At 53.7% G+C, this 27931-nt stretch overlaps 2 protein-coding genes across 4 annotated transcripts in view; one reads left to right on the top strand and one right to left on the bottom strand.

The window, feature by feature from the left end:
• The window catches only part of MACROD1 (mono-ADP ribosylhydrolase 1), a 196611-nt gene extending 185161 nt beyond the window's left edge, over nucleotides 1–11450 (bottom strand). For both annotated transcript variants that reach the window (XM_074231187.1, XM_074231185.1), the window contains exons 1-2: nucleotides 11315–11450; nucleotides 533–637 (exon numbers count right to left, since the gene is read on the bottom strand). In XM_074231187.1, the coding sequence (XP_074087288.1) occupies nucleotides 533–637; nucleotides 11315–11366 (157 nt within the window). In that variant the 5' untranslated portion in view covers nucleotides 11367–11450. The remainder of the gene's footprint in view (nucleotides 1–532; nucleotides 638–11314) is intronic.
• Nucleotides 11451–18657: 7207 nt separating this feature from the next.
• Nucleotides 18658–27027, top strand: STIP1 (stress induced phosphoprotein 1). 2 transcript variants are annotated; one of them, XM_074231172.1, is made up of 14 exons: nucleotides 18658–18762; nucleotides 21030–21239; nucleotides 21320–21461; nucleotides 21569–21710; nucleotides 22252–22420; nucleotides 23260–23386; nucleotides 23467–23569; nucleotides 23697–23817; nucleotides 24029–24125; nucleotides 24416–24540; nucleotides 25158–25194; nucleotides 25461–25564; nucleotides 25685–25857; nucleotides 26515–27027. In XM_074231172.1, the coding sequence occupies exons 1-14, from the start codon at nucleotides 18754–18756 to the stop codon at nucleotides 26585–26587; spliced, it is 1632 nt and encodes a 543-aa protein (XP_074087273.1). In that variant the 5' UTR covers nucleotides 18658–18753; the 3' UTR covers nucleotides 26588–27027. The 2 variants fall into 2 exon arrangements, with proteins under 2 accessions (XP_074087273.1, XP_074087272.1); XM_074231171.1 differs by lacking the exon at nucleotides 18658–18762 and adding an exon at nucleotides 19234–20480.
• The last annotated feature ends 904 nt before the right edge of the window (nucleotides 27028–27931 follow it).

Below are 27931 nucleotides of genomic sequence, written 5' to 3'. Positions count from 1 at the left end.
GCTGAGCACATGTTCCACTTCTGATGTGGGCAAGTCATCCCCAATGCCAGGAATGCCCACCCTGTCTTGGCCTCGCTTGGGTGCCATATTCCTTTGACTTAGCATTTATTCAGCCTATAGCCCAGCCATGACTAGTTACCGAAGGACCTCTGGCCTCTCCCATTGGCACAGAATGCGAGGAGGAATCTTTATTGGGTTCTCGTGCATGTCACTGCCCACCAGACGGCCTGACACTAACCCTGGGCCATGACTTCACCTCGGCATGTTTGAAATATTTTTTACCATTCGCTCAGAAAAGGGTGTCAACATGCACAGATGAAGGGAATTTCTAACTGCTCTAATAGAACTCCCAGCCCAGCCCACAGCTCAATGTCCAGTGAATGGGTGGCTGTGAGCAATATCTGGATAGAGAGGAAGGGTGGGGAGAGGGGTTACCGAGTCAGGATTCTGGGCTTGCTAACCATGACTCTCGCCCTCCACCCCAGCTCCAGAGATGTCAGAGTCTCCAGAGATGGGGGGGGGTGTCTCCTACCTTTTGGGGCCATGTCCTTCCAGGTTGGGATTTTCTTCAGTTTGACATAGTCTCGGCAGAAATAATGCTCCTCCCTCTGCTTGTCACTCAGGCCCTTCAGGAAAGCTGCAGGAGAGACCGGAGGAAGGAGAATTCAGGAGGAAAACAATAAATGAAGCCAGTGGTGACGCAGGGGGCTCAGAGGTCCACCTCAGGAGTGGGGAGGGAGGGCTTGCTTTTTCCGGTGTACAAATGAAGAACCTGAGGCACACAGGTTCAGTGACTTGCTCAACGTCACCCAACCAGTAAGGGCCTTCCTAAGACCACGATGTCAGCGAGCTACTAGGAAGTGGGAAGGGATGAAATGAGAACCAGGTGGCACCAGGGTGGACGTCCCCACACCCACAGACCACCCAAAACAATGTAGAAAGAACTGCAGATCTAGAATCAGAGGACCTGGGTTTGAATTCTGCCTCTGTAAATCCCATCTAGGCACTGCTTGCCTTTCTGGGACGCTGTTTCCTCATATGTAAACCGAGGAGGCCGAACTAGGAGATTCTTCTTTTTTTTAGGTTTTTGCAAGGCAACAAGGTTAAGTGACTTGCCCAAGGTCACACAGCTAGGTCATTATTAAGTGTCTGAGGCCAGATTTGAACTCAGGTCCTCTTGACTCCAGGGCCAGTGCTCTATCCACTGTACCACCTAGTTGACCCGGACTAGATTTTTAAGGTCTGATGCTCTTTTCCCCTCCATCCTCCACAGGGGCCTGGGAAAGGGTTACCATGTCTGTTCCTTACTGTCACAAATACAGTGTCCCTCCCCTCTGATCACCGATGCTTTAGTTTCCCCCAGAACCTGATGTGCCTCAGTTTCCCTCTCTGTAAAATGAAGGGACTGGACTAAATGGCTCTGGACCCGCCTAGTTCTAGATCTTGGGACACTGCCCCGAGGGTCATGGAGTTCCTCCCTCTGCCCATCTTCTCCGCTCCCCTCTTTGGTTCACGCCAATGTGCTGTCAAAGAGGAAGATGACGCCTGGGGGAGGGGCCGGGTCAGAGGCCTAGATGGTCCGATGATGGTGGCTCTGAGGTCCAGGACTTTAGAAAATGGCCCCAAGGCCCAAGCTCAGCCACTGCAGAAGTGGTCAAGATAAACGGCTCAATGCCACCACCTAGCGGCCATCCCAGCACCCTGCAACACCTTCCCGATAACCTGAGATTCCCAGGCAAAGTAAAGGGGTCTGTCCTTAATTGATTAGATAATTAAACAAACACTTAATGGCTCATCTAAGAAAAGATTACAGGATCCTAGAGAGAGAGAAGGGAAAGTGACTTCAGAAGTCAATGAGCCAAGGGGCAGCTAGATGGTGCAGTGGATAGAGCACTGGCCCTGGAGTCAGGAGTACCTGAGTTCAAATCCGGCCTCAGACACTTAATAATGACCTAGCTGTATGGCCCTGGGCAAGCCACTTAACCCCATTTGCCTTGCAAAAACTAAAACAAACAAACAAACAAAAAAAGAAGTCAATGAGCCTCTAACCCTATTTTAGAGAGAGGGAAACTGAGGCACATGGAGATGAAGTGATTTTCAAAGGTCAAGAGAGTCGACCTATAGAGTCAGTCACAGGCCAAGGACTGGAAGGAGTCTCAGAGAGAAATCACTGTCCAAGCCATTTTCCTCCCAGCAGGATTCCAAAGACGGACCAGCTATCTACCTATGGCTCTATCTAACCACATATAGACACAGACATGTATGTATATGGTACTACTTGAGTAGATACATACATTTAGCATGCCAAGTGTCCATATATGTGTGAGATGCCACAGCCCTTCAGAACTCTACCCCCCCCCAAACTGGCTCCTTGGCAGGAAGGTCATCTCAGCCTCCCTTCCTCCCTCCCAAAGCCTCCTGAGACCTCTGTCCATTCACCATCTCCTTGACTGCTCAGTACCTTTCACACACACAGTAGGCTCTGTTTTGGGGTTTTTTTTGAGGGGGGTTGCAAGGCAGTGGGGTTAAGTGACTTGCACAAGATCACACAGCTAGGCAATTATTAAGTGTCTGAGGCCGGATTTGAACTCGGTACTGCTAACTCCAGGGTTGGTGCTCTATCCATCCACTGCACCACCAAGCCACCCAGAACTCAAAATCTTACACAAATGAACACTGAACAACTACCTTAGATAGTTTTGGGAAACACTTTGGGAAAAAATTTTGGGAAATTTTGAAAAAAATAAAATTTGGGAAAAAATAAAATATAAAAAAAGAGAAAGAAAGGACCCACAAAATAAATAAATAAATCCTACCAGATCATAATCTAAATAAAACAGTCATCAAAATATTTATGAAAACAAGTTATGGCTGTTGTCCTCTGTTCTCAAAAGACTAAAATGACATCACTAGGTTGGGGTCAAAGTACAGTGTGTTCGACTGTGGCTGATCCAACCAATTTGAGCTCGGAAGGCTTTGCCCCAGGTCAGGCACAGCTGGCCATATGAACACGTGGGGAGGATTCTCGAGCATCTTCCAGGTTAAGCTTAAAAACAATAACAGCAATAGCATAATTGCTATTTAGTCATTTTTCAGCTGCATCCAGCTCTTCATGACTTTATTTGGGGTTTTCTTGGCTGAGATCCTGGACTGGATTCCCATTTTCTTCTCCAGCTCATTTTACAGAGGAGAGAACTGAGGCAAATAGGGAGAGGTGACTTACCCAGGGTCACAAGATGAGTCTTCCTAACTCCAGGCCCAACCCTCTATGCACTGCATGATCTAGTTTCCTTATAAGTATAATTAATATTATATAATAACTAACATGAGGTGCAATAATAGCCAGTACATAGTGTTTTCAGGTTCACATAAGCTATCCCATTGATTCCTCACCACAACCCTGAGGTAGATGCTCTTATTCCTATGCCCATTTTACAGATGAGGAAACCAAGGTAAAGAAATCAAGGGTATAATAACAAAAGACAATTTTACCTAATTTATTTATTCCATGCCAGCCCAATTAAATTACTAAAAAAATCTTACTGAGTCAGAAAATAATAACAAAGTTCATTTGGAAGAACAAAAGGTCAAGAATTTCAAAGCAACAGGGGAAAAAATAAAGGAGATCCACCAGTAAGCTATTTTATAAGGTGAAGATATTGCTGAAGTGTATAATGAATAATTTGAATAATTTTAAATTAAATGAATAAAATCAACTTGATCAAAGAGAAGGAAGGCAGAAAATTGAGGAAAAAAACTTTCATAGATAATCTGTCAGATAGGATAGGTTTGTGTAGCAATACTGCTGCAGCGTAATAAATGAGCTAGTTGATAGAAAAGTCCGGAAAGACTTGGATTTAAAAAGGAAGATGCTATCTACCTTCAGAGAAAGAGGCATCAAATGGAAATGTGCATAGTACAGTCTTACATGAGTTTATATGTATATGTGAGTGTATGTTTATAGATATCTATGGACATGGGTACACACATAATTCATATTTAATTATGGCCTTCTTTAAGGCTGGGGGAAGGGGGAAATGGAGTAAAAAGGTAGGCAGCAGAGAACCAAAAAAAAAAAAAAAAATACAACAGGAAGCAAAGAAAAGTGGGCAGCTTTGAAAACAAGTATTTATTACTTAGGCTTTCTTGAAATGGAAAATTTCTCACCTTCTGCAATGTACAATGAAATGTTCTATTTTTTTTCTTTTCTCATTTTGTATATAAGTTCAAAGTGAATAAAACATTTACAAAAAGAAAAAAATAGTCAAGTGACTTGCGTAGGGTCACCCAGACAGTGGGTGTCTAAGAGGCAAGATTAGAACTGCCTCCCTCTGAGGTTCTAAGTCGCAGGCAAGATGCAGATCTGCATGGCAGCAGAGACTTCCTCAGAGGGAGTGAAGCTTTCTGGGCCCGGCTCCTCATCTGTAAAAGGGGGGTGGGGTGCTAAACAGCTCTAAGTTATCAAATTCCAGGACAATAGCCCCCCCCCCCAATTGATGAAATCACAGGTCTAGCTTCTAAAACAACCTTCCTTTGAAAGATCCAGGGGCCGCTAGCTGGCGTGGATAAAGCACGGCCCTGGAGACAGGAGTACCCTGGGTTCAAATCTGGTCTCAGACACTTCATAATGACCTAGCTGTGTGGCCTTGGGCAAGCCACTTAACCCCGTTTACTTTGCAAAAACCTAAAAAAAAAAGATCCAAAGGTGCTAACACCATTGGCAGACTCTCCCCCCTGCCCCTGGTGAATGAGGATGTTTCAGGGTCTCAACTCCTCACCCCCACAAGACCCAGGAGGGGACCCAGGGACAAGACGGGAGTCAGGGATGTGACCCATGGGGGGGGGGTAGAATCTCAGTCTTGGGAGGGGGGAGACCTCAGAAAACCCCTGGTCATTTCAGAAATGGGGGGGAAAGGGGGACTGATCTAAGGTCCCAAAACTCTTGAGAGGTGGGAGTGAACCCGGTTCTTCTGAGGTGGGGTGTCCCAGGGAGGAGGGGGAAGGGGGAATGAAGAGAGAAGCATTTACTACTATTGGGCCTGGAGCCACCATGCTAGCACTCACAAGGGGGAGGTAGCTGGGCACTGATGGAAAGGACGGGGTATCTTCAGGGCAGCGTTAGCACGGGGGGGGGGGGTCAGAGATAAGTGATGAAACTTGATTGGAACATAAAGTGAATGTGGAGCAGGAAGACCTGGACTCAAATCCCACTTCTGAGACTTACAAGCTGGGGGACCCTTTGGAAGGGTTTGACCTGAATGACCCCGGAGGCTCCCCTTCTAGCACTGAATCGAAGGCCCCCAAGATCATAGCACCTCTTGGTAACTAATAGCTGGGCTCAGTAATTCCCAGAATGACTCCTCACACTTCCAGGGGTTTCAAGGGCTGCCTTGACCAAGGGGTCCATCCCCCGGGTGCCCCCACGTCCTCAGGCAGGTTAGCCCTCCACTGGCTCAGCCTTCGGGGACCATCTTAACCAGCAGCATCTAAGGTTGACAAGACACTTTTCACAGCACCACCTTAAGGGAGGGCATCCAAGCCTTTCCTCCTTAGGGTCAAGAAGAGGACTCGGGTCTTCAAGGCAGGGTGGTACACCAGAGAGAGGTCAGGGCTTGAAGTCACTCCCTGCCTACACTGCCAGACTTGGGGCAATTCCCTTCACCCATTCTCAGCTTCACTGGCTGTAAAAATAAAGGGATTGGCCTGAATGGCCTCTGAGGTCCTGGTCCAGCTTGGAAGGTCCTGCATTAAATGGAGAAGAAAAACAGTCCCAACAAGACTGCCAACCAGCCAGCCAGAGGCAGTCGCTCTCCCTTCGAGGACCCCCAAAACCTCGAGCCTCAGCCATCCCAGAATGGAGAAGAGGAGGCCCACAAAGATTCGCCATCCAGGGCAGGGAGGGATCTATGGTACCCCTCCTTCTCCAGCCCCGGAGGGCGGCTCAAGCAAGCCCAGCGTTCGGAAAAGACATAATTCAGATATTTTTTCTTTCTATCTTGAGAGAATGGTGTATTTCACAGTTCAGTGAGACAGGTGGTATAAAAAGATGTTCCCTATAAATTTTGATGAGCAAGGCCAACCTCCAAAAGGGCTTCCCAGCTGCTGATGAGCCCAGGATGGGACCGGAGGGGCTTCCGGGCAGCCAGCTTGGCGAAGACCATAAAAACGGCAATTCAATGATGTGTTTTAAGAAGTGTACTGCTCAGAGAGGGGAGGGGGAGGCAGCATGCCCAGAGCACCGGGCCAGCTCTCAGGAAGACTATTCACTTCTGGCTCTGTGACATTGGACGAGCCATTGCCCAGGCAGCGAGAAAACAGGCATTATACAAGATATAGCTAATTCAGTGGGTCAACTATTTTCCATTGTTAGCAGTGTCTTGGCCTTCATTTCCAAATATGTTCCTCCTCACCCTTGTAGCAGAGAAAGGAAGAAGGGATCAGCCACACTCCACACCGGCAGTCCCCCACATCCACCAAAAGGAGGCAGGGAATGCATCCCCCACCTCGGGGTCACCCCTGACTATGAGAACCATCCAGGCTGGTGCTTGGCCGCCTGGCATCCCTTCCGCCGCTGTGGAGGCCGTGATCTTGGCAACCTCCATTCCTGTGCGTCCAGCCTCATGCACAACAGTCAATTCCATTACTGCAGAGTGCCACCATTCACTTGGTCACACTGGTCTGGATATTGCTTATAAGACACTGCTTTTTTTTTTTTTGAAGAAAAGGGAGCTGATAAATGAGCATCCCTCCCCAAAAAGACACATTCAGCTTAAGAGATATGTGTTAATCCAGCTCCACTCTGGCTGCTGCCCAATGAGCAACAGAGAAAGGTGGTTGGTGGCCGGCCTCTGGGCTCTCACAGCCAGGTAGGCAGCAGGCTCTCCCCTCTCCCTGGGGCTCCCCTCTACATGGGGATGACATCTGGCACTAAGACCAGAGGGGACACCCTGGACTACCCTCACGATACCAGGAGCTATGAAGGTTACTACTAACCACTGCCTGCACAGTCTCCACTGCCCACTGGGAGCCACTGGTCTTCCCTTTTCCCAGAACAGGAGCGTCCCTATTTCACAGGTCCACAGTGAGGAATAACAAGACCCTTGGAGACAGGCCAGTGGAGGACCCTGGTGAAGATGGCCTTGGGCCAAGAGACCCAGTGAGCAGGGAGCATCGTCACCCAGGCCTGGCTTCTCCTCCTGTCCCCCCATGACCCAGGGTGAGCCCTGTAAGCCCTTAGGGTTCCAGGCAATTCTCAGTTTTGTGGGAGTTCCCCTATTGATCCACAACCATTTCTTAAGGGTCTACTTTGTGACGGATGCTGAAAAGAGAGAAAAAATGAAATAATCCTTGTTTTCAGAGAGCTTATGTTCTATCCTATACTAACATATTCTGATTTAGTTCCCAAAACCCCAAAGTCTCCCACATCTGGTACCCAACCTGCTATGCTGAGATGTTGATATCATAGAGCGCTACAGAGTTCTACAACCGTATAACCTCGCCATCCTCAAGGGGAAAGGCCAAGTGGATGAAGCAGGCCCATTATCCAGCCTCAGCAGGTGGTGATCAACCACAAGGGGCCTGCCTATCTCAGGGTTCTGTGATCAAGGAGCATCCTGAGAATGCTCTTCTAGAAAATGCCCCCCACAGCCAGAGAAAGAACCACGGAGGACGGATGCAGCCAAAGCAGTCTGGGCTTACTTGGTTAAAATGTGTTTCTTTCTTGCACTTTCCCCTTTTGTTCTTATTCTTTAACATGTTTACATGACTAATGTAAAAACATGTTCAGCATGACTGTGTATTTGGAACCCAAAATCTTATAAAAATGAAGGGTGAAACCCTAACCCTAACCCTAATTTGAAAAAATAAAACACTATTAAGGAAAAAATCTAAATAAATGCCTGTTGTCCAAGCTCTAACATGCAACTGGATGGACAGCCCATAGGGATGGTCCATCAGAACTTGTATCTTGGACAGGTGGTGCTGATGAGGAGCCTGGCCAAGAGGAGCAAAGGAGGAGGATGGTAGACCTGGGGAAGTGGGGGAGCCCACTCTGGGAGAGTGCCATGTTTGTTATAAGACCTCAAGTTCCTCCCCAGACCAAAACAAAAAACACCCCTCACACTGTCCGAACCAGAGGTGTGGACAACCCTTTGGCTCAGGCCACTCAACTAACCCCTGTAGGCCTTGGTCTACTCCTCTGAAACATGAAAAGGATATAAGCAAGATGGTGTCTGAAACTCCTCCCACCTCCAGAGCTATGGAACACTGGGTACAGCGCTAGTCTGGAGATGGGGAGAATTGAGTTCAACAAATCCAGCAGCAGATACTTCCTAGCTGTGTGACCCTGAGCAAATCACTTCACTCTCTCTGCCTCAGTTTCCTCTTCAGGGTTTTTATAAGGATCAAGTCACAATTATATAACCTAAGACGCCATTAAATATAATTAACAATAGCCAATATTTATATGGCACTTACAGGGTGGCAAATATGGTAAGTGCCTTACAATTATTAGTTATCACTATATGTTAATTATTATTTCCCAGATGGTTCTTCTGCAAACTGAATACAAGGGCAAAAACTATATAGGACACAGTGAGAAGGAGGCGGGGCAGCCGACAACGTGATGCCTGAAGTTCTGGGAAACCAAAAGCCCCAAGTGCTTTCCGGGCCAGCAGCCCCACCACCTGCCTGGTGTCATCTCCAGACTCTGCAACCAAGTGCTAAGGGAGTGACAGGTGCCTAGTCCATTTATAGAAATAACTGTGGGGGAGGGAAAGAGGAGGAGAAGAGAGAGAGAAAGGAAGAGCGAAACAAAGGAGAGGAAAGAAGAGAAGAAAAAAGGAAGAAAGTGGGAAAGAAGGAAGGGAAGAAAGAATAAAGAATGAAGACAGAGAGAAGAAAAAAGGAGAAAGAAAAAAGAAAGAGAAAGAAGGGGGGTGGCTAGGTAGCACAGTGGATAGAGCACTGGCCTTGGAGTCAGGAGTACCTGAGTTCAAATCTGGCTTCAGACACTTAATAATGACCTAGCTGTGTGGCCTTGGGCAAGCCACTTAACCCCATTGCCTTGCAAAAAAATAAACTAAAAAAAGAAAAAAGGAATAAAGAAAAGATAGAGAGGGAAAAATGAAGGAAAAAAAGAAAAAAGAAAAGAGAGAAAGGAGAAAGGAAGAGAAGACAAAAGAAAGAAAAGAGAGAAAGGAAGAAAGAAAACAGAAAATAAAGAGAAAAGCAAGTAAGAAAACAGGAAAGGAAAGGAAGGAAAGGAGAGGAGAAGAGAGAAGGGAGGAGAGGGCAGGGCAGGGGAGGGGAAGAGAGAAAGGAAGGGAAGGGAGAAAGAAAAAAAGGCAAAGAAAAGTCAGGGACTCCATGATCCCAGAGAGGAGACACGGTCTACACTCCTACCCAGAGCTGAAGCAGCTTAGGTAGCAGGGCCCTCATACTCCCTCCAAAAGGACAAAAAACAAAAACCCCAACTGATCCCTCTGGCTAGGCATGGCCTCTCCTGGCCCTCTTCATTCCTGGAGGACAAGGTCCAGTCTACTAATCACTCAGAAGAAATGATGTAGAGCCAGAGAGGCAGGAAAATGGAGGAGTGATGGGCTAAAAAGTAGGAAGAGGCAAGTTCTAATCCTGCCTCTGATACCTACTCAGGGTAACCCAAGCCAAGTCTCTCAATCTCATTTGTAATGTGGGGGTTTGGAAAAGATGGCTGTGAGGGGCCCTCCCACGTCTGCAGCTCCAGTCCTGGGGTCTGGGTAACTCACAGCCTCTCTGGGCCTTGGGGTCGGATGCGCTGACCCCTTGGAAGACTCCTTCCCCCAACAGCCCCAGTCCAACTTTTCCAAGCTAACCTTGCACAAACTTCAGTGTTTGCTATGCAGCCAGTGCCTAAGGAATGGTCTTTTACCCTCCTGCCTCTCTCCCTTCCCTTTGAGGGCCCGCTCTGGGGTCACCTCCTCCAGGAGGTCTTCCTTGATTCCCCCACTCCCTTTGCCCAGCTCTCTCACCTCCCCCAAGCAGGGAGACCCCACTCCCAGCTGCGTTAAGTTCCTGCCTTTGGAGCCGGGGGTCTCCTGGCCGGGCTCTGCGTCTTCCCGGGCCCAGTCTGTGGCGAGGATTGATCCTGGGTTTATTCAAGTCCTGTGAGGCAGGCACTCTTGGGGTACCTCTTTTACAGGTGGGAGAACTGAGACCTGGAGAGATTCTGTCCCCGGCCGGAGGGTTACAGACCCAAAACCAAGGAAGCTTTGAGGACGGCCGGCTGAGACCCTCCAGACTGTGGAGGAGCCAGAGGGCCGAGTCACGGAGCAAACACCAGACCTGATCCGTATCCCAGGCCCTTCAATGGATGAAGGGTGGACTGCAGAGAGCTTACTAGGAGGCCACACTGGGCCAGGCCCACGGGACTCAAGACAACAGGGAAGCAGCCCAGCCGGGCCCTCAAGCATGCTGGTGTCTGTGCGTCTGCATGTATGTAACTGAGTGCACATGCGTCTGTGTGTGGATGGGCACCAACGTGCCGCCCGAGGACGGACAGACGGATCTCTGAAGTGATGGTGAGGTGGTCAGGAGGCCAGTCTGAGGGGCAGCCCCCACTCGGTGGGCTGGAGACCCAGGAGAGCGGAGGGCAGGGAAGGGGTGGGCATGGGAGGAGGGCAGCCCCTCGGGGTGGGGGGGTCAGACCAATTAGGAAATGACTGCCACGGGGGGGGGGGGGGGCAGAGGAGGGAGCCCGAACCAGGGGAGTGACCGTGAGTGGGCACAAGGGCCAGCGAGGGGTCCGGCTTGGACCCCGGGCCGCCAGGGTGCCACCCTCGATGGGTGCCGGCGGAGTCCGACAGGCCATAGCTCAGGGGTCCGAGGAGCTCCCGGGCGTTGGGCCGGAGGTGGCCGGTGAGGTGAGCGGGCGCTGGGGGGGGGGCGGCCCCCCTGCCAGGCCCGGGCCCCCAGCCAGGGGCCACCCCCTCCATCCGGGAGAGCAGCCAGGGCCAAGGCGCCCCGGCTGCCCCTCCCCCCAAGTCCAAGGACACAGCCCGGCCGGTCCGGAACCGGGGGGCCCGGGCCTGGGGGGGCGGCACGTGGGGGGCAGGGGGTGGACCCGCTCTGGGGCCGAGGCCCCGCCCCCTCCCCTCCCCCACACAGCGCCCCCTTCCTCCAACTCTGCCCTCCAGGCCCGGGCAAAAGAGGGGGCGTCCCGGCCCCCCACCCCGAGGCCCGGGCCTGGGGGCGGTCTGCGGATCCGCCCGCGGCCCCCCTCCCGGGTGCCCACTCGCGTCCTAGGCGGGGGGCGGCACTGGGGGGGGCGCCCCCTTACCTTTGGCCTCCTTCCAGTCGGTGGAGGTGTGCAGGTCCACCTTGGCCGCCATGGCCCGGGGGGCAGCGGCCGCCCAGGTGCGCACGCCGGCCGGCCCGGCTCCGAGTGACGGCGGGGGGCGGCGCGGCCGCGGGCGGCCCGGGGCGGCGGGGCGGGGGGCGGGGGCCGGGCGCGCGCACAGGGCCCGCGCGGCGCCCAGCAGGCCGGCGCGCCGCATGGGGGGGCGGGAGCGGGAGCGCGCGGGAGCGGGAGCGCGGCCGGGCGGGAGCGCGGCCGGGAGCGGGAGCGCGGCCGGGAGCGGGAGCGGGAGCGGGAGCGCGGCCGGGAGCGGGAGCGCGGCCGGGCGCGCGCTGGGGCCCCTGGAACTTGTAGTTCCGCCCCCGCGCCGAGGCTCCCGGGACGGGCGGCCCCCTCCCCCCCCCCGGGCGCCTAGCCCCCCGGGGCCAACTGCTCGGACCCCCGGGCGGGGGCCCCCGGGCCTAGGCGGAGCCAGAGCCCCGACTTCCCGGAGTGAGCAGCCGCAGGAAGGCCGCGTGGTCCCCGGGGGTGCCCCCTCAGCCTGGCACCCCGCCTGGGCTCGCCGCGGACCCCCAGGGTTCACAGCCCCTCGGGCACCGTTAGCCCTTACTGGAGCACCCTGTCCCCCATCCGTGGGCCCTGGGGCACAGGACCCCCGGCTCCTCTTCTGGCTCCGTGTTGTATGCCAGGGCCGGAGACACGGGTAAAACATGGGGTCTCCCCCGTGGCACAGGGGTGAGAACTGGTTCCGTCTCTTAGAGATGCCCGGCGGCTCCCTGCCTTGTCCGGCGGCCCGGAAGCTCACCCGCCTCACTGGGGGCCCGGGCTGTTCCCCCCAGACGGAGCCGCCTTCGGTGGATGACTGGGGAGCCCGGCCGGGGGGCCAGAGGCCAACATCAGGCTCACTGACCTCAATCAGAGGCCAAGGAGCCGAGTTCTTTCTGATCAGAAATGTAGGATTCAAGAGAATAAGACTGAGAGACCCTATGGGTTTGGGGGGTTTTATCTCTTTGGAGTAGAGGCCTGGTCCTGGGTCAAAGGGCATGCCCATCTGGAGCAATCTGGAGGCAGAACCGCTGGGCTTCCCAGTTCCACATCCCCAGGGAGTGACCTGGGTTCAAGTCCTCCCTCTGAAATGTCCTAGCTCTGTAACCCTGGGCAAGATACCTGGAGCAGGTCTCCCAAGTCAACAAGGCTTTGTTGTTCCAGGTCCCCCCACCCCCAGCTAAGCCCTGGGGATACCCAGAGGGCCGACTGCCACCCTCACCCCCCCACCCCCGCCCCGGAGCTCACTATAAAATGAGAGACAGAAAAACACAGAGACAGAGAGACAAAGAAACAGAGACATACACAGAGAAACAGAGACTGAGACAGAGATAAAGAGACAGAAGCAAACTGAGACAGACAGGCAGAGCTCTAGAGAGCCCTCTCAGAAGGAAGCCTGAGGAGGGAGGGGTCTGGGGAAGGCTTCCTGCAGGAGGCTGGGGAGAGGTCCCCACGAGGCAGAGGTGAGGAGGGGGACGATCTCTGCCCCAGGGTCACCATCAGTGTCAGAGGTCACCCAGCTCCCCCAGTGAAGGAAGGGAAAAGCAGTGATTTTTGTGGCGATGCCAAAGGAAAAGCAGCTCCTCAGGGAGCTGCCATGAGGGCACAAGAGACATAGAGGAGGAGGGTGGTCCTCATATCCCCAAGATAGGCTGCCAAGGGGGGAGCCAGACGTTGTTCAGTCATCCCCCACTCTCCAAGACCCTGTGTTTTCTTAGCAAACCAGAGTGGTTTGCTGTTTTCTTCTCCAGCTCATTTGACAGATGGGGAAAGTGATGCAGGCAGGGTGAAGTGACTTGTCCAGGGCCATGAAGCTGGGAAGTGCCAGAGGCCAAATCTGAACTCAGGTCTTCCTATTCCAGCCCTGGCAGGCACTCTCTTACCACTCCACCACACGGATGGGTGAATCACTCCATCCCTAGATGATGGGCACCAATGACAGTATAGACAGGCTGCTCAAAAGGGACAAATACAATAGAGAGATTGAGAGAATGGATATCCTCCATATTGAGACAGAAGCACATGGGGGTGGGAGGGAAGCAGGAACAACCCATAGGCCGCTCCCAGTCTTGGCCTTGATGGCAGCACAACAGCAGATTCAACCTCTCCATTTGGCAGAGCCACAAGCCCTGAGGAGCAGTGACTCACCCAGGGTCACTAGAGAGGGCCTGGTTAGCCAGGCTGGTCATCCACACCCACTTGGGTTCTTTCCACTCCCTCACAGGTAATACCCAGCCAGGTGGGAGCCACACCTCTTGCATTTGTTTGTTTGTGTGCCTTTGCCCTGCTCTGAATCTGCTCAGCCTCCAGTCCAGGTAGGTGTGGGCCTTGGGAACCAGAACTGGTGTGGCAGGCCGGGCTGGCGGCTCCAAGCCCACAGAGGCCAAGCCTCCCCAGAGTCCATGGGCACCCAGGCAGGAAGGAGGAGCCGAGGACCTTGTGGCTGGGCCCTGGAAGGATGCCTTCTCAGGCTAGGAGCTCAGAAGCAAACCTCTGAATTTGAACTAGGGCCCACCCACCATGCCTCAGTCTCCACTTCCCACAAGCTCAGGGAAGGCCTAAGAAGATGGGTGTGCCCAGAAACTTGGACTAGAACCATTGACTTAGAGTAGGGGAGTCCCAAATTCAAGCCCAACCTTCATCACCAACTAGTCCTATGATCTTGGAAAAGCAATTTCCCTGCTCTGTGCCTCAGTTTCCTTCTCTGTAAAATGAGGGGCTGGAGCGAAAAAGTTTTCTAAAGCCTCTTTTCAAATCTAAGCCTTTGTGGGGTGGCTAGGTGGCACAGTGGATAAAGCACCAGGCTTGCAGTCAGGAGTACCTGGGTTCAAATCCGGTCTCAGACACTTAATAATTACCTAGCTGTGTGGCCTTGGGCAAGCCACTTAACCCCATTTGCCTTGCAAAAAACTAAAAAAAAAAAATCTAAGCTTTCAATGCTGGGAGAGCACCAATCTGAGTCTGAGGTGGCCTGGACAGATAGACCAGATCTGGGCAGCCTCCCCAGGGCAGGCCACAGTCCCCCCACCCAACTCAGGACACCCAGCTCTTTGGTCCCCCATGTCTCTCTCTCTCTCTCTCTCTCTCTCTCTCTCTCTCTCTCTCTCTCCCCCTTCTCCCCAGGACTACATCTCCCAGCATCCTGAGACCTCCCCTCCCCCTGCCCCTGCTGTCTCTGTCTCCACTTTCCCAGGACACCTGGGGACTCTCCACTCAGGCCTGGCTCAGGGCCCCCCTGTGCTTGCCAGGCCCCATCACCTGTTTCTGGAATCCAAACTCAGTGCTACAAATAGCCATCAGCCCCTCTCCCTGCCCCCCCCCACAACTTTACAGGACTCTGGCCAGGAGCACGTCTCAGTAGCCTGAGTTACCCTGGGTGGCCAACCGTGGAGCCAGTGACCTGTGAAGCAGGGGAGGGAAGGCCCCAGACTGTGGCCAGTCCCCCCTTCCTCGCTCCAATTCTGGGGCACAAATAATGAAAACTGCCACTAATAAGAAGACCCTGGAGTGGCCGAGTGTGGGGCTGGGTCCTACAACTGAAGGAGCCGCAGAGCCCTCCAGCCCACCCAGGGAGAGGACTGGCCCAAGATCACACAGGCAGTGGAGTTGAAGCCCTGGAGGAGCCAGCCCTGCCCAGCTGGAGCTGCCAGTCTCATATGGGGAGGGGGGGCTCTGAACTGATAGGACAGGAAGGAGGCCAAATCCAAACCTCCCTGAGCCCCATGACTACCGGGGGGGGGGGGGCAGATACTGGCCAGGTGTTCTGACCCTGATTTACATCCCAGGAAGTGGGAGGAAGTTCCCACTCCCAACCCTGCATCTTCTCCACCGGCTCCTGGGCCTCAGTTGGTCCAGGAGCATTTAAAAGCAGCCGAGGACCAGACATAGGTTCATTGAGGATGCGGCCTGGTGCTGCATTGGGAGGCACAGGACCCAAGTTCAAATCTGGTTCTTCACTGACTGCCTGGGCAAATCTTACCTTCTCTAAGCCTCAGTTTCCCCTCTGTCTATCTCCTCAGTGGGCTTGGCTTAGATGGCCTCCAGGACACTTCTGGGGAACACCTCCCCAGGGCTTAAGGCAGATCAGGACAGAGCTCCCCTGGCCATGGAGTAATGGGAAGGTTTAATGGGGGAACAGGAATTCATTAATCACCTGCTGGGTGCCAGGCATTCTTCAATGCACATTGTGTCCCCTACTGTGAGAGTGCCAAAGGAGGCCAAGGGCAGTAGCTGCTCTCAAGGAGCTTATACCCCAATGAGAGAACAGGCCTCTAGCAACAAGCATGCCCAAGGCCACCAGAGTCAGGAGAGAGAACCAGGAGATGAGTACCAGGGGAAGGCCCTGGCAGGGAGAGGCTCTGAGCAGGCTGGCTGGGGAAGGGAGGGCCTGGGGCAGAGATGCCAGGAGGGGCTGGAGAGAGAGAGAGAGAGAACAAGAACAAGAACAAGAAGAAAGGACAGAAGGAGAAAGGAGAGAGAGAGCAGAGAAAAGAGAGGAGAGAGAGAAGAGAGGTGAGACAGAGAGACAGAAAGACAGAGAAAGGAGAGAGAAAAGGAGAGAGAGAGGACAGACAGACAGAGATAGGAAGAGACAGACAGACAAAGACAGAGTGCATAGGATGTCAGAGCCAAGACTTCTCTGACATCTTCAGCCTGCCTTGTGTTCCCTCCTGTTTAAATGTTATCCTTCCTATTTAAATATTATTTCCTTTCCCCTTCCCACACAGTGTGGCCCAGCCTAACTGGTTTTTTCCCTTCTCTCACACAACACTCTCCTACCTGGTGTCTTTGCCCTGGCTGTTGGCTCTACCTAGGATGCCATCTTTCTTCGTCTCACCTCTTAGAATCCCTTGTCTTCAACACTGTTTAAGCACCATCTCCCTCATGAGCCCTGTTCTGAGCCCTCCCCGCCACTCCCCCATCCCCACTCACTCCTGAAGAACCTAGTACCTACCTTTCTGTGAGTTAGTAGAACTGATCTTCCCCAAAGAATGTAAGCTCCTTGAGGGCAGGGGCAGTTTTGCCTTTCGATCCTCAGCCTAGAACAATCCTTTTTTTTTGTTTTTTTTAGGTTTTTTTTTTGGGGGGGGGGTTTGCTAGGCAATGGGGTTGTGTCTTGCCCAAACCACACAGCTAGGTCATTATAGAACAATCTTAACGCCTTAACACATAGTGATGAGGATGGTGATGATGATGTTTATCCATTCTTTTTTTTTATCTTTTAAATTTTTTTTGGTTTTTGTAAGGCAATGGGGCTAAGTGACTTGCCCATGGTCACACAGCTAAGTAAGTATTAAGTGTCTGAGTTCAGATTTGAACTAAGGAGCTGCTAGGTGGTGAAATGGATACAGCACTAGCCCTGGAGTCAGGAGGATCTGAGTTCAAATCAGACATTTAATAATGACCTAGCTGTGTGCCCTTGGGCAAGTCATTTAAGCCCACTGACTTGCAAAAATCTATAAAAAAGGATTTGAACTCAGGTCTTCCTAAGTCCAGGCCAGTGCTCTATCTGTAGCTGCCCCTGTCCTTTGTCCTTGAAGAAGACTTGGACATTCATGGAGCTCTGATTGTTATATTCTTTAATTAGCACCAAAACTGTGCTACACAGACTATCTGGAGGAAGGGAGAGAGACAGAGAAAGACAGAGAGAGACAGAGACAGACAGAAAGAGACTTAAACAGAGAGAGAAAGACAAAGACAGAGAGACAGAGACAGACAGAGAGAGCTCCCTTACAGGGTTACTGGTTTGTTTTATAAAGCATTCCAGAGAAAAAGCATCAAAGTCACAGCCTTACACATACTACTGTATGATCATGGCTGATATTTATAAAGTGCCTACTATGTGAAAGGGTTTACAGTCACTCTCTAATAATAAACAGTTGAGCTTTGGTTTAGGAAAGCCAAATGCCCCCTTTTATTAATCATCTAATAGCCATAATTAATAAAATGATTATTAATTGCTCAGGAAAAAATAAGAAGTGGCCGTGTTCTTTTGCTTATTGGTCCCAACGTGAAATTTCCACTGGACAGGCTCCTCCACTGGGCAGGTGGGCTCCGCCGTGCACCTAGGCGTCCACACACACAACTGCAGTGGGCGCATCTGATGCCCCTGCATGCCTGCTACAGTTCCCTCCTCTCAGCACTGCTCTGCGGCACATGCCCGAGTCCTATCGGCCGGCTCCGGCCTTTGCCCGCTCCCCCTTGGATCCCTTGGTGCCAGTAGCGCGGGCTCCTTGGCAAGCCTCTGCTTCGCTCTTTTGCAGGTAAAAGCCGGGTTTTGAACCTCCAGGTTCCCCAGGGCCCAGAAGAGGTTAAGGGCCCGGGCTGGACCCGTGTCCTGGGCGCCCTCTCCCCTGGCTGCTGCCCCTGCCACTATCTCTGGCTCCCCAGGTGGTGGGGCCCGAGCAGCGGGTGAGGCCCTCAGCAGAGGTGGGGGGTGGACTCCCCAAGCCCCTTCCCGCGGCTCTTGGGGTAGCACCGAGGGTCATGACCCCGGGCCCACCGGCCCTGAGGCCAGGCCAGTGAGGCAGAAATCAGCTTCCGCTTGCGCCCCCCGGGGCCAGGCCCGTTCCAACGTTGGGGGCGGGGCGGGTGCTCCGGAGGGAAACTGAGGCAGCGGGGGGCGCTCTTTACCGTCCCCCCCATCCGGGGCTGGGGGGGGGGCGCAGCCCATTTCACCGGCAGAAAGACCGAGGCCGACGCGGCTGTGCCCAGGCGGCGCCCCGGGCAGACACTAGGGGGTGCCCCGGGGTGACCCCGTTGGGGAAGGAAGTACGCCCCCGCGCCCCCCGCGCGGGGTAAGGGTGCGGGGTGGGCCCAAGGCCGTGACGACAGTCTGTTCGAATGGCAGCCGGACAGACCTATCAGAGCGAGGCGCTCGGAGACCCTGCGCCCAATAGAACCGCCGATCACCGAGGGCTCTGACGTCACCATGCCCGTTTGCCCAATGGGGAAGGTGGAAATTTCCAGAAGGCCGCGGACCAATGGGTGCGGCCAGCGCCGGCCAGACCGGCGCTCCCGCCAACCAATGAGCGTGGCGGATAGCCGCCCTTCTGCTAGTCGTCAAGCAGACTCCGGGGCGGGCAGTGCCTAGAAACACCCAATGGCCGGGAAGAAAGGACGAAGGGCGGAGCGAATCGCCGCCCGCCGCCCAATGACAGGGAGTCTCTCCTGAGTGGCGGGGCAGTCAGCCTTTCAGAGAAGCGGGGGGGTGGGGCTCGGAGGAAAGATTCGAGCAATGGGGCGGCTCGGAGGAGGCGGGAGCCGGGAGTCCCGGCAGCTTCTAGTAGGTTCCAGAAGGCGGCGCGTGCGACTGGGAGCTGGGCGCGAGCGGGCTGGCGGACGGATTCGCGGCTGCCTCGGCTCCGGCTCGGGCCATGGAGCAGGTGAGGAGCGGCCGGGGTGGGGGGCGAGCCGGGGGGCGGCCGGAAGCGGGGCCGCCGCCGAGGAGGCCTCCCTCGGGCCGGGCCGTGGGGCCGCCCGGGGCCCAGGGAGGCGCGGCGGGGCCGGGCCGCGCCGGGGGCAGAGGGCGGTTGGGGGGCCGCGGAGGGGAGGGGGCCGGGGGAGGGGAGGAGGCCCAGCGGGGTCTGGGGGGGTCAGTCAGCCGGGGGCTCCCAGAAGCGGGTCAGACAGGAAGTCGCTGGGGTCCGAGGGGGTGGGGGATGGGTGGGGGGGCGCAGTGTGGCTGCTCGAGGAGCCCCCGAGCCCCCCTTCCTACCTCTTGCCCCGGGGGGGGGCACTGATGCCCCCCAAGGCCTGATCCGGGGCCTGATTTCTGAGTCGGGGGGGGCAAAGGGCTGGAGGGGTGATACGGCTTCACGAGAAAAGGACCCCAAAAGTTGGAGGCCCCGGGGCAAAGTGAGGTAGAGAGCCCAGGCACCCCCGGATCAAGGGGGAGGGGAGCCAGGGCAAAGTCGCCCTCCCTCCGCACTGCCCCCCAAGTTGTAGTGTGGGGCGCAGAATAAAAAGGGGAAGCCTCTGGTGCACCTCTGTGGGTGACCCGGGGAGCCGCAATCAGACCTTCAGATCTTAGCCGAAAGATCACCCCAGAATATAACAGCCTCTCCTCTCCTGATCCCAAGTTTGAGGAAAACCTCCCAGCCTGGCTGCCTTGTGGCTTGGGCTTCTCTGGCTCTTTTATTGTCTTTGACCAATACCCTCACTTGGTTCGGGATTGTGAGAGTCCAGGAGCTATAGAAAGCATTTGAACGAGCTGAAGCTTAGACTCAAATCTTGGGGTCCGATCTTCGAAGTTACGCTACATTTGTAGCACAAGCCAGGTCAGACTCTTCCCTTTGAGCTCCCCTTTATCACTGCTCACAGGCCCATGGCCCACCCAAACTCACCTGCTCACTTCCCCCTCAGAATCCCCCAGGCCCATTCAGTCCCACCTGTACCTAAACTCGCTTCAAAGCCTGCCCGAGCCCAGTTCTGTTGGAAGGGCAATAACTGGAATATTTTTCATGCTAAGCATACAAATGGTGGGTTTGAGCTTTATGGAGGCTCTTCGTTTTAAAAGCTGAGCTCATTAGTACAGAGGGGGTTACTTTTTGAATCAGGGATAATCCTTTTCCTGCTGGAGGGTTCTGCACCTCAGCACCCACTTGTGTGAAGCAGCTGGCCCCCTAAGGCCCTTGTCTGTCAATGTGAAGAATATCCTGAAGTTAGTACCACAGACCCTCCCTCATACATGTTCCTCCCACGTTTCCTTCAACTGGAGATTTAAACATGAGTCATAGATTTGGCTGAATTAAACCGAGCAGGGGGCAGGCTTTGTTTTAATCTCCCAAAGTGATCTTGTGGTGCCCCCTTTTCTTTTCCCCCATTCCTAATTCTCCACTCAGGAAAAAAGTGTTGGCCTGCTCTCCAGATGACTCACAAGCCCCCCTCGGTGAGAGGAGCCTTCTCATTAGGCCCAGGAACCTGGGTCTAACCTTGCCAAAGAAATGGCATCTCTGCTTCCAGGAGGAGGAAGCCTTTCCTTGGTTTCCAGAAATCCAACCAAGTCTCTGTAACTGTCCCTTTGCTTTCTGCCCCAAGGGAATCTCCCTGGGGAAAGACAGCATATCACCCTGGCTCTTTTTTTCCCTAGATGGATCTAGAGGTCAGTTCTCTTGCTCTCTCCCCTTCTTCAAGAATTCTATTCTTGAATTTTTTGGCTCTGCTGATTCAGTGAGGAGTGGGGAATTTGCAAATGGATTAAGCTATTTCGCATGTAAAGGAGCTTCTATTAGCTGTTGTTACCCCCCACGACCTTAAAAGGTCTGTCTGCTTTATAGAGGCAGTCTTTTCCCTATATTTTGGCATAGAAAGAGACAGTTAATTGAACATTGTGGCTCAAGTGGAGTCATGGTATTTTGACTGGAATTCAGGCAGATCTGAATATGAATCCTGCCTTGGACTTAAGTCTTCATTTTCTCATCCATAAAATGGGATTCATCCTTGTGGTACTTGCCAGGATGGTCCTGAGGTTTCAGTGAGGTGTGTATATATATGTTCAATCCTGCAAACATTGAGAGCTGTGGTTTCCTGAGCTTTTCAGGAAAGGGGGAGTTCCATTGGGACAGCAGGTTTCTCTCTGATGGACTGGGCTTTAATGTGGAAAGTTCCAGACATGGGTGTCTAAACTCCTTTGATCTCATGCTTTTCTTAGGTTAATGAACTGAAAGAGAAGGGCAATAAAGCCCTGAGCGCTGGCAACATCGACGATGCCCTGAGATGCTACTCAGAGGCCATCAAGCTGGACCCCCAGAACCACGTGCTCTATAGCAACCGCTCTGCTGCATATGCAAAGAAGGGAGATTACCAGAAGGCTTATGAGGATGGCTGCAAGACTGTGGACTTGAAACCTGAATGGGGCAAGGTAAGCTGGGGTGGAGCCTCCCTAGGTCCAGACCTCAGGGGCTGGCTCGTCCTCACCAGGGTTCTCCTTTGCTATTTCAGGGCTACTCCCGCAAGGCTGCAGCTCTCGAGTTCCTAAACCGGTTCGAAGAAGCCAAGCGGACCTATGAGGAGGGTCTAAAGCATGAAGCCAGCAACTCTCAGCTCAAGGAGGGGCTGCAGAACATGGAGGCCCGACTGGCCGGTGGGTGTCACATGCCACCCCTTTTGCCATTGGTTCATGAATCCCTGAGGCGACCCTTTGAAATGGAGAATGACAGGTAGTAGAGTGTGTTGTTGTGTCTCATGCAGAGAGGAAGTTCATGAACCCCTTCAACACCCCACACCTGTACCAGAAGTTGGAGAATGACCCTCGGACGCGGGCTCTGCTGAATGATCCCACCTATAAAGAGCTGATTGAGCAGCTCCGCAATAAACCTTCAGATTTGGGCACGTAAGTGAGGGCATCTCTATCCACCCTCTTTTGAGAAAGCGATGTCTTGTGATAGTGGTGCCCATGCATCCTCCTTCCTGACTTAGCCTACGTAGCTCTCCCAGTCCAGCTCCCTTTTAGACCTTTTTTCCCCTTCAATTTTTGGTCCTGATTTGTGATTTTGTTGGTGAGGGACCACCAGCTCACTAGTTCCTCCGTTGAAATCAGCAGTTCAAGTTTTAGCCTTCCAATTTCCTGGGGACACCAAGGTCAAAGGACATGCCTGTGGTTCATATCTAGTCTGTTAAAAGGCAGGCTACTGTCCCATGACCTGCAAGGCCAGCTTTCTGTCCAGTGTGAGAAAATGTCAGGCTTATGGCCTTTCCATAAATGAATTTTTTTTTCTTTTTTTTTTTAAAAAAAGAAAGTTAGTTTTGGTCTGAGGGCTCTTATGGGCGCAGAGATGACTTCATTGCCAGCAGGTGGGGCTCAGGGATAGGTTTAAGCTAAGGGGTCATTTGGGGACACCAATGGTCCCTATTCTCAATTGCCCACATTCCAGGAAGTTGCAAGATCCTCGTGTTATGACCACATTGAGTGTGCTCCTCGGGGTGGACCTAGGCAGCATGGATGAGGAGGAAGAGGTGGTGTCCCCACCCCCACCCCCTCCACCCAAGAAGGAGAACAAGCCTGAGCCAATGGAGGAGGATCTCCCTGAGAACAAGAAGCAGGTATGGGCTTCCCATGACTGTCACCCTCCTCCCCATCTTTGACTCTGAGCAGCTGACCTTGCTGAAGGGCATCTGGCGTGTGTGTAGTGGACAGCTCTGTATCCCAGGGCTGCTCACAGCCATTGGAAGGGGGATTTTTTGTTTGTTTGTTTGTTTGAAAACTCTCTGAGATTGACAATGGTCACAGTCAAACCCTTAGCAGCCCTCCCTGATCACTGGCATCTCACCCCTATTGGGAAGTATGGAGGAGACCCAGTGTTGTCAGGATGGAGAGTATGGCTACAGTCTTGTGCTTCACAACAGTGACTTGCCTGGGCTCCTCTTGTGCCAGGAAATCTCATTCCCTGCTGGCGGTAACGGCCAACCAACCGTTCCAAAGTTTAGAGGGCTACATGTGGGCGCCAAGGTACCAGCCCCCCAGGAGCAAGCTAATCATTCCTGCTGGGGCTTGGAGTCCTTTATCCAAGCCCTCCCACCACCCCCTTGATCATTGTTCCCTGACAAGCAGGATCCTGTGGCAGTGTGGGTGGCCAGCAGCCACGAGCCAGAAATAAATCCGATGTCCCAAACTAAGGGGAGGCTATGTGAGGAGGGGGCCCAACTTTTCCCTTCCCTCTGCATAGTAGGTGATAGGGGAAGATAGGGTGCAAGTAGAAGGAGGTGGCTCTGTGGCCTGTATACCTGCCCTCCAGCAGAACGAGGGCTTCCTGCTGTGGACCCTTGTTGGGGCTTTGCCTCCAGGTCTTGTCAGGCTCAGGCCTCTGCTCACACACCTGGCAGGGGAGGCTTCCTCTGTGTTGGCTGGCCCTCATTTTGTTCTTTTCTGTGTCCTCCTCCAGGCTCTGAAAGAAAAAGAATTAGGAAATGATGCCTACAAGAAGAAAGACTTTTCCACAGCCCTGAAACATTATGACCGAGCCAGGGACCTGGATCCTACAAATATGACATACATCACCAACCAGGCAGGTGAGTGCCTAGGCTGCGGTCTGAAAGAGTGGTGGGGCCGGGCTGGGCCAAGTGGGATTCTGACTCTTCTGTCTTGGCAGCGGTGTACTTCGAGCAGAGTGACTACAATAAGTGCCGAGAACTCTGCGAGAAGGCCATCGAGGTGGGAAGAGAGAATCGCGAGGACTATCGGCAGATTGCAAAGTGAGTGCCCCCCTCCCTGGCACAGAACTGGGGGGGAGGGTGTGTATCCGGGCTGCTGGGGAGTGGGGTAGCGGGAAGGGGATGGAGGGCAGCCCTAAGCTTCCCTGTGCTGCTTCTCCCTTCCTAGAGCTTATGCCCGAATTGGCAACTCCTATTTCAAAGAGGAGAAGTACAAGGAAGCCATCCACTTCTATAACAAATCCCTGGCTGAGCACAGGACCCCAGATGTTCTCAAGAAATGCCAGCAGGTCAGTGGCAGTGGGACACCCACCTCTTCCTTTCCCACCTGATTCCATTTGGGGGTGGGGTCCTTGTCAGGCCCCAAATCCCCTCGGAGGGGCTAGTCTTCCTGCTCCATTCAGACAAGTTCTCTGACAGCAGAACCCGCACAGTTTTATGTCCTATGTCACTTAGGGCCTCAGTTTTGCCTGACCTGCCCATGGCGGTCTCTTCCCTCAGGCTGAGAAAATCCTGAAGGAGCAAGAGAGGCTGGCTTATATCAACCCAGACCTGGCCTTGGAGGAGAAGAACAAGGGCAACGAGTGTTTCCAGAAAGGTACCCAGGGCTTGGGGGCAGAATACGGAAGAGAGGTCAGGGAACCCGAAGTGTGGGCGCTTGGGTCTCAGCTGCCATTGAGAGAGGTGGGGAGCACTTTTCAGATGGGAAAACTGAAGCTGGCAGTTGATTCCAATTGCCAGGGTCACACAGCTGAGACACATGGACAGGGTTAGAATGAACTTGGGTCTTTCTGATGATATCCCCAATATCCTTGGAGATGTGATGGTTGGTTTCATGCCCCCCTTGCACAGCAGAAGCCTAACTAATACCTCTCTGCTCTCCTTCAGGGGATTACCCTCAGGCCATGAAGCATTACACAGAAGCCATCAAGAGGAATCCCAAGGACGCCAAGCTGTATAGCAATCGCGCCGCTTGTTACACCAAGCTTCTGGAGTTCCAGTTGGCGCTCAAGGTCAGACGCAGAGAGTGCAGGGGCTGGGGAGGCGAGAGAGGCACTGAAGCCTTCCCAGACACCCTTAGTTGCCTTGTTCTTTGTGGCCTAGTAATTGTCTCATTCCAGGCCCGTGGACACATAGCTTGGGTGGTCTTTTCTTCCCTGGTCACTTCCATGTATCTGAAATGGACCAGAGATACCTGAGCACCCCGTAGGCACCTTTGGAGGGCATTCTTTGTGCCCTTTCCATCCCTCCCCTTCATTTTGGGGCTGACCTCCAAAGGGGCTGCTGCTTTTCTCTGGTGTTCCTTGGAAGCTGACAGGCCTCACGCTCAGTGTCAGGGAGGGACTGAACACTTGCAGTACTGGGACTCTGCCCACCTGGGGCTGGAGGGGCCTCATGGAGCAGGGTAGGGTAGAGGAGGTGGGGCTTAATTGTTGCTTTGGAGATGTAGGCTTGGCATGTTGATCTTATGGAGAAGTCAGCTGATGCCCCTGACCATGAGGTCACAGAATTGGCTTTTAGCCAGTCCCAAGTTTCTTGGTTTGTTGAGATTTCGGGTGCCCCAGACTGGGAGGTTCAGGGACCCAAACACTGGGTGAGGCTGGTCCTGACTGTGGTCTTCTCTTTCTAGGACTGTGAGGAGTGTATCCAGCTGGAGCCAACCTTCAGTGAGTACTGCCCCCACCACCACCTTGGGGGGGGGGGTCTTGGGCCAGTCCTGCTCTTGCTCCTTTGTTGTGTTTTTGTTTCTCCCGAAAAGATAGACTGACGAGGTTAGAGCAGCTTGTTCCCTGATCCTGGCACAGCCTGGCATGAGGAGAGTCCTCCCCGGCCCCACCTCATTGGGGGGTGCTCAGAGAGGGTGTTACAGCTGGGATGACTTCCTTAGGGTCTGGGCTTTGGCCCCATCTCAGCCACTTTGTTCCACCCACAGTCAAAGGGTACACCCGAAAAGCTGCTGCTCTGGAGGCCATGAAGGACTATACAAAAGCTATGGATGTCTACCAGAAGGCCCTAGACCTGGACTCCAACTGTAAGGTTGTGGCCTGCACCCAGTCCCTGGCCCCCTTTCTCCTTCCCTCTCAGCGGCCCCCTGCGCAGTGGGTGAACCTGCTGGTGCTGATGGCCTGCTCTCCTCTCCCCTCCCTGGAAACGTAGGAGGCAGCAGATGGCTACCAGCGATGCGTGATGTCCCAGTACAACCGTCATGACAACCCAGAGGACGTGAAGCGGCGCGCCATGGCCGACCCTGAGGTGCAGCAGATCATGAGTGACCCGGCCATGCGGCTCATCCTGGAGCAGATGCAGAAGGACCCGCAGGCGCTCAGCGAGTAAGTGCAAGGAGGGGGGGACATCCTAGCCCCCTTGCCAGTCCCTGTTTGGCTCCAGGTCTGGGCCCAATTCCCTTCCTTTCTCCATCTCTCATCTCTGCCCCAGACCCCCAGGGCAGTCCAACAAGCCCAAGCTGCCCCTCCTCAGGAGAAGGCCTTGGAGCAGACCCCAGCTGGCTGCCTTTACCTTCTGGGTTGTTTTTGTCTGTCTCCCAACATGACTCATTTGGAAGGCTGTTTGCCATGACTACGTTTGTCTAACCTTTATCAAATGGCACGTTTTCTCATTGAGGGAGAGAATTTGGAACTCAGAATCCTCTGAAACCAAGGTTAAACATCACCTTTCCGTGTAATTAGAAACAAAATATGAAAATAGTACTTTGTGATTAAAAGAAAGGGCCGGGGAGGCTAGGTGGTGCAGTGGATAAAGCACCTGCCCTGGAGTCGGGAGTACCTGGGTTCAAATCCAGTCTCAGACACTTAATAATTACCTAGCTGTGTGACCTTGGGCAAGCCACTTAACCCTGTTTACCTTGCAAAAAACCTGAAAAGAAAGAAAGGGCCTCCGATTACAAAGGAAATCCATTCAGACTGAACTTGGGGGCCTGGGATCTGGGCCAGTCATGACCGCCTTTGTTTCTTTTTCTCTCTCTCTAGACACTTGAAGAATCCTGTAATCGCCCAGAAGATCCAGAAGCTGATGGATGTGGGTCTTATTGCAATTCGGTGATGACTTGTTGAGCCCCCATCCCTTCCCCCTTATCTGTGGAAAGAGAAGCTGGGACCTTGGCAGGAGCAGAGAAGGGGAAAGAAGAGACCCTCACCTTGTCTCTATATATTTATACATATATACATACATATATATGTGGAAGACACAGACTTACTGGCCTCATTTGTACAGCCGCCGCTGCCTTGTGGCTCCCCCAGCACACGCATGGTCTCTTCACTGCTGCCCCTTCCAAGCCCCTGTCCTCCCTCCCCCCATCACTGTCCCAGCTGCTCTCCTCCCCCTTAGTTGGTTTTGTTTTTGTATTTGGGGCAGTGGGTGAGTCAGGGAAGGGAAGGAGCCTCCCTTCCCTCCTTTGGGTTCCGGCAGCCTCTGTTCATTGTTAAATCCACGCCCCCATCACCTCCAAATAAAACAAGCCAAGTCGGCGTGGTTATGGATTACTCTGGCCTTGATTCACTTCTTTATCGGCAACTCTGTGTGTGTTTCCCTGTGTCTGGGCTCCCCTCCCCTCAGAGCGCAGATGCAGAGGGGAAGTGGTCACTGCATAGCTGGAGGCCTGGGCTAGGATGGGAAAGAGGGTCCCTGGTCACTAGGGGGTGCTGTCATCCTTCAGATGTGGCCGAACTGGGCCAGGAAGGGATCACCAAAGCGGCCCCCCCAATTGTCCTTGCTACAAGGCTGTTGGGGTGGGGGGAACTGGCCGGCACAAAGAAGGCACTTTATCCTTGGGTTCCCCGCCCCCTCTTCCCTGGTGGGGTGCCCCCTCGACTGAGGGCAAGGCCTTTCCTGGTGGCCAAGTGAAGGCATCTTGGGTCAGGAGGACTTCCTCATCCACTGCTGCCTCCCTGCCCCACCCTCTGGGAGGCTGTTCTCACAAAGTTGCTGCTGCCCCCCCCCCCAGCCTACTGGGGAGGATCCCCCTCCTGTTGTGGTGGTCCCTGGACTGGCTGGCCCTGGTCTGACCCCCCCCCAAGCTGACCATCAGAAAAACTCGGGCAGCTTTGTGGTATCCAACTCTCTAGGACTCCATCGGGGTTATCTCGGCAAAGATCTTGTTCCAGCTCATTTTTACAGATGAGGAAACCGAGGCAAACAGGGCTGAAAGCCTGGCAGGATTTGAACTCTGGGCTTCTGCCTCCAGGCCTGCCCTGCTGTGCAGGGCAGGGCCCACAAATCACACATTGCCAAATCGTGGCTGGAGGCCCAGCCTGGGCTTCCCTGCCCAGGGTGCAGGTGGCAGGTGGCCTTCCACCCGGCTCCACTTGGCTGAGCTCCTTCCTTTACTCTGGCCCTGACCAGGGCTGATTCGAAAGGGGCCTCCAGGACAGCCCCCAAATTCCCCCC

This window comes from Macrotis lagotis, chromosome 3, assembly GCF_037893015.1.
Source record: "Macrotis lagotis isolate mMagLag1 chromosome 3, bilby.v1.9.chrom.fasta, whole genome shotgun sequence".
Lineage (NCBI taxonomy): Eukaryota > Metazoa > Chordata > Mammalia > Peramelemorphia > Peramelidae > Macrotis > Macrotis lagotis.
Note: the sequence above shows the minus strand (reverse complement) of the source record. Positions and strands in the feature narration are given on the sequence as shown.

Coding starts and splice junctions, on each gene's coding strand:
- STIP1 (XM_074231171.1), top strand. Junction 21,240..21,319: donor TGAAACCTGAATGGGGCAAG/GTAAGCTGGGGT, acceptor TTGCTATTTCAG/GGCTACTCCCGCAAGGCTGC. Junction 24,541..25,157: donor AGTTCCAGTTGGCGCTCAAG/GTCAGACGCAGA, acceptor TTCTCTTTCTAG/GACTGTGAGGAGTGTATCCA.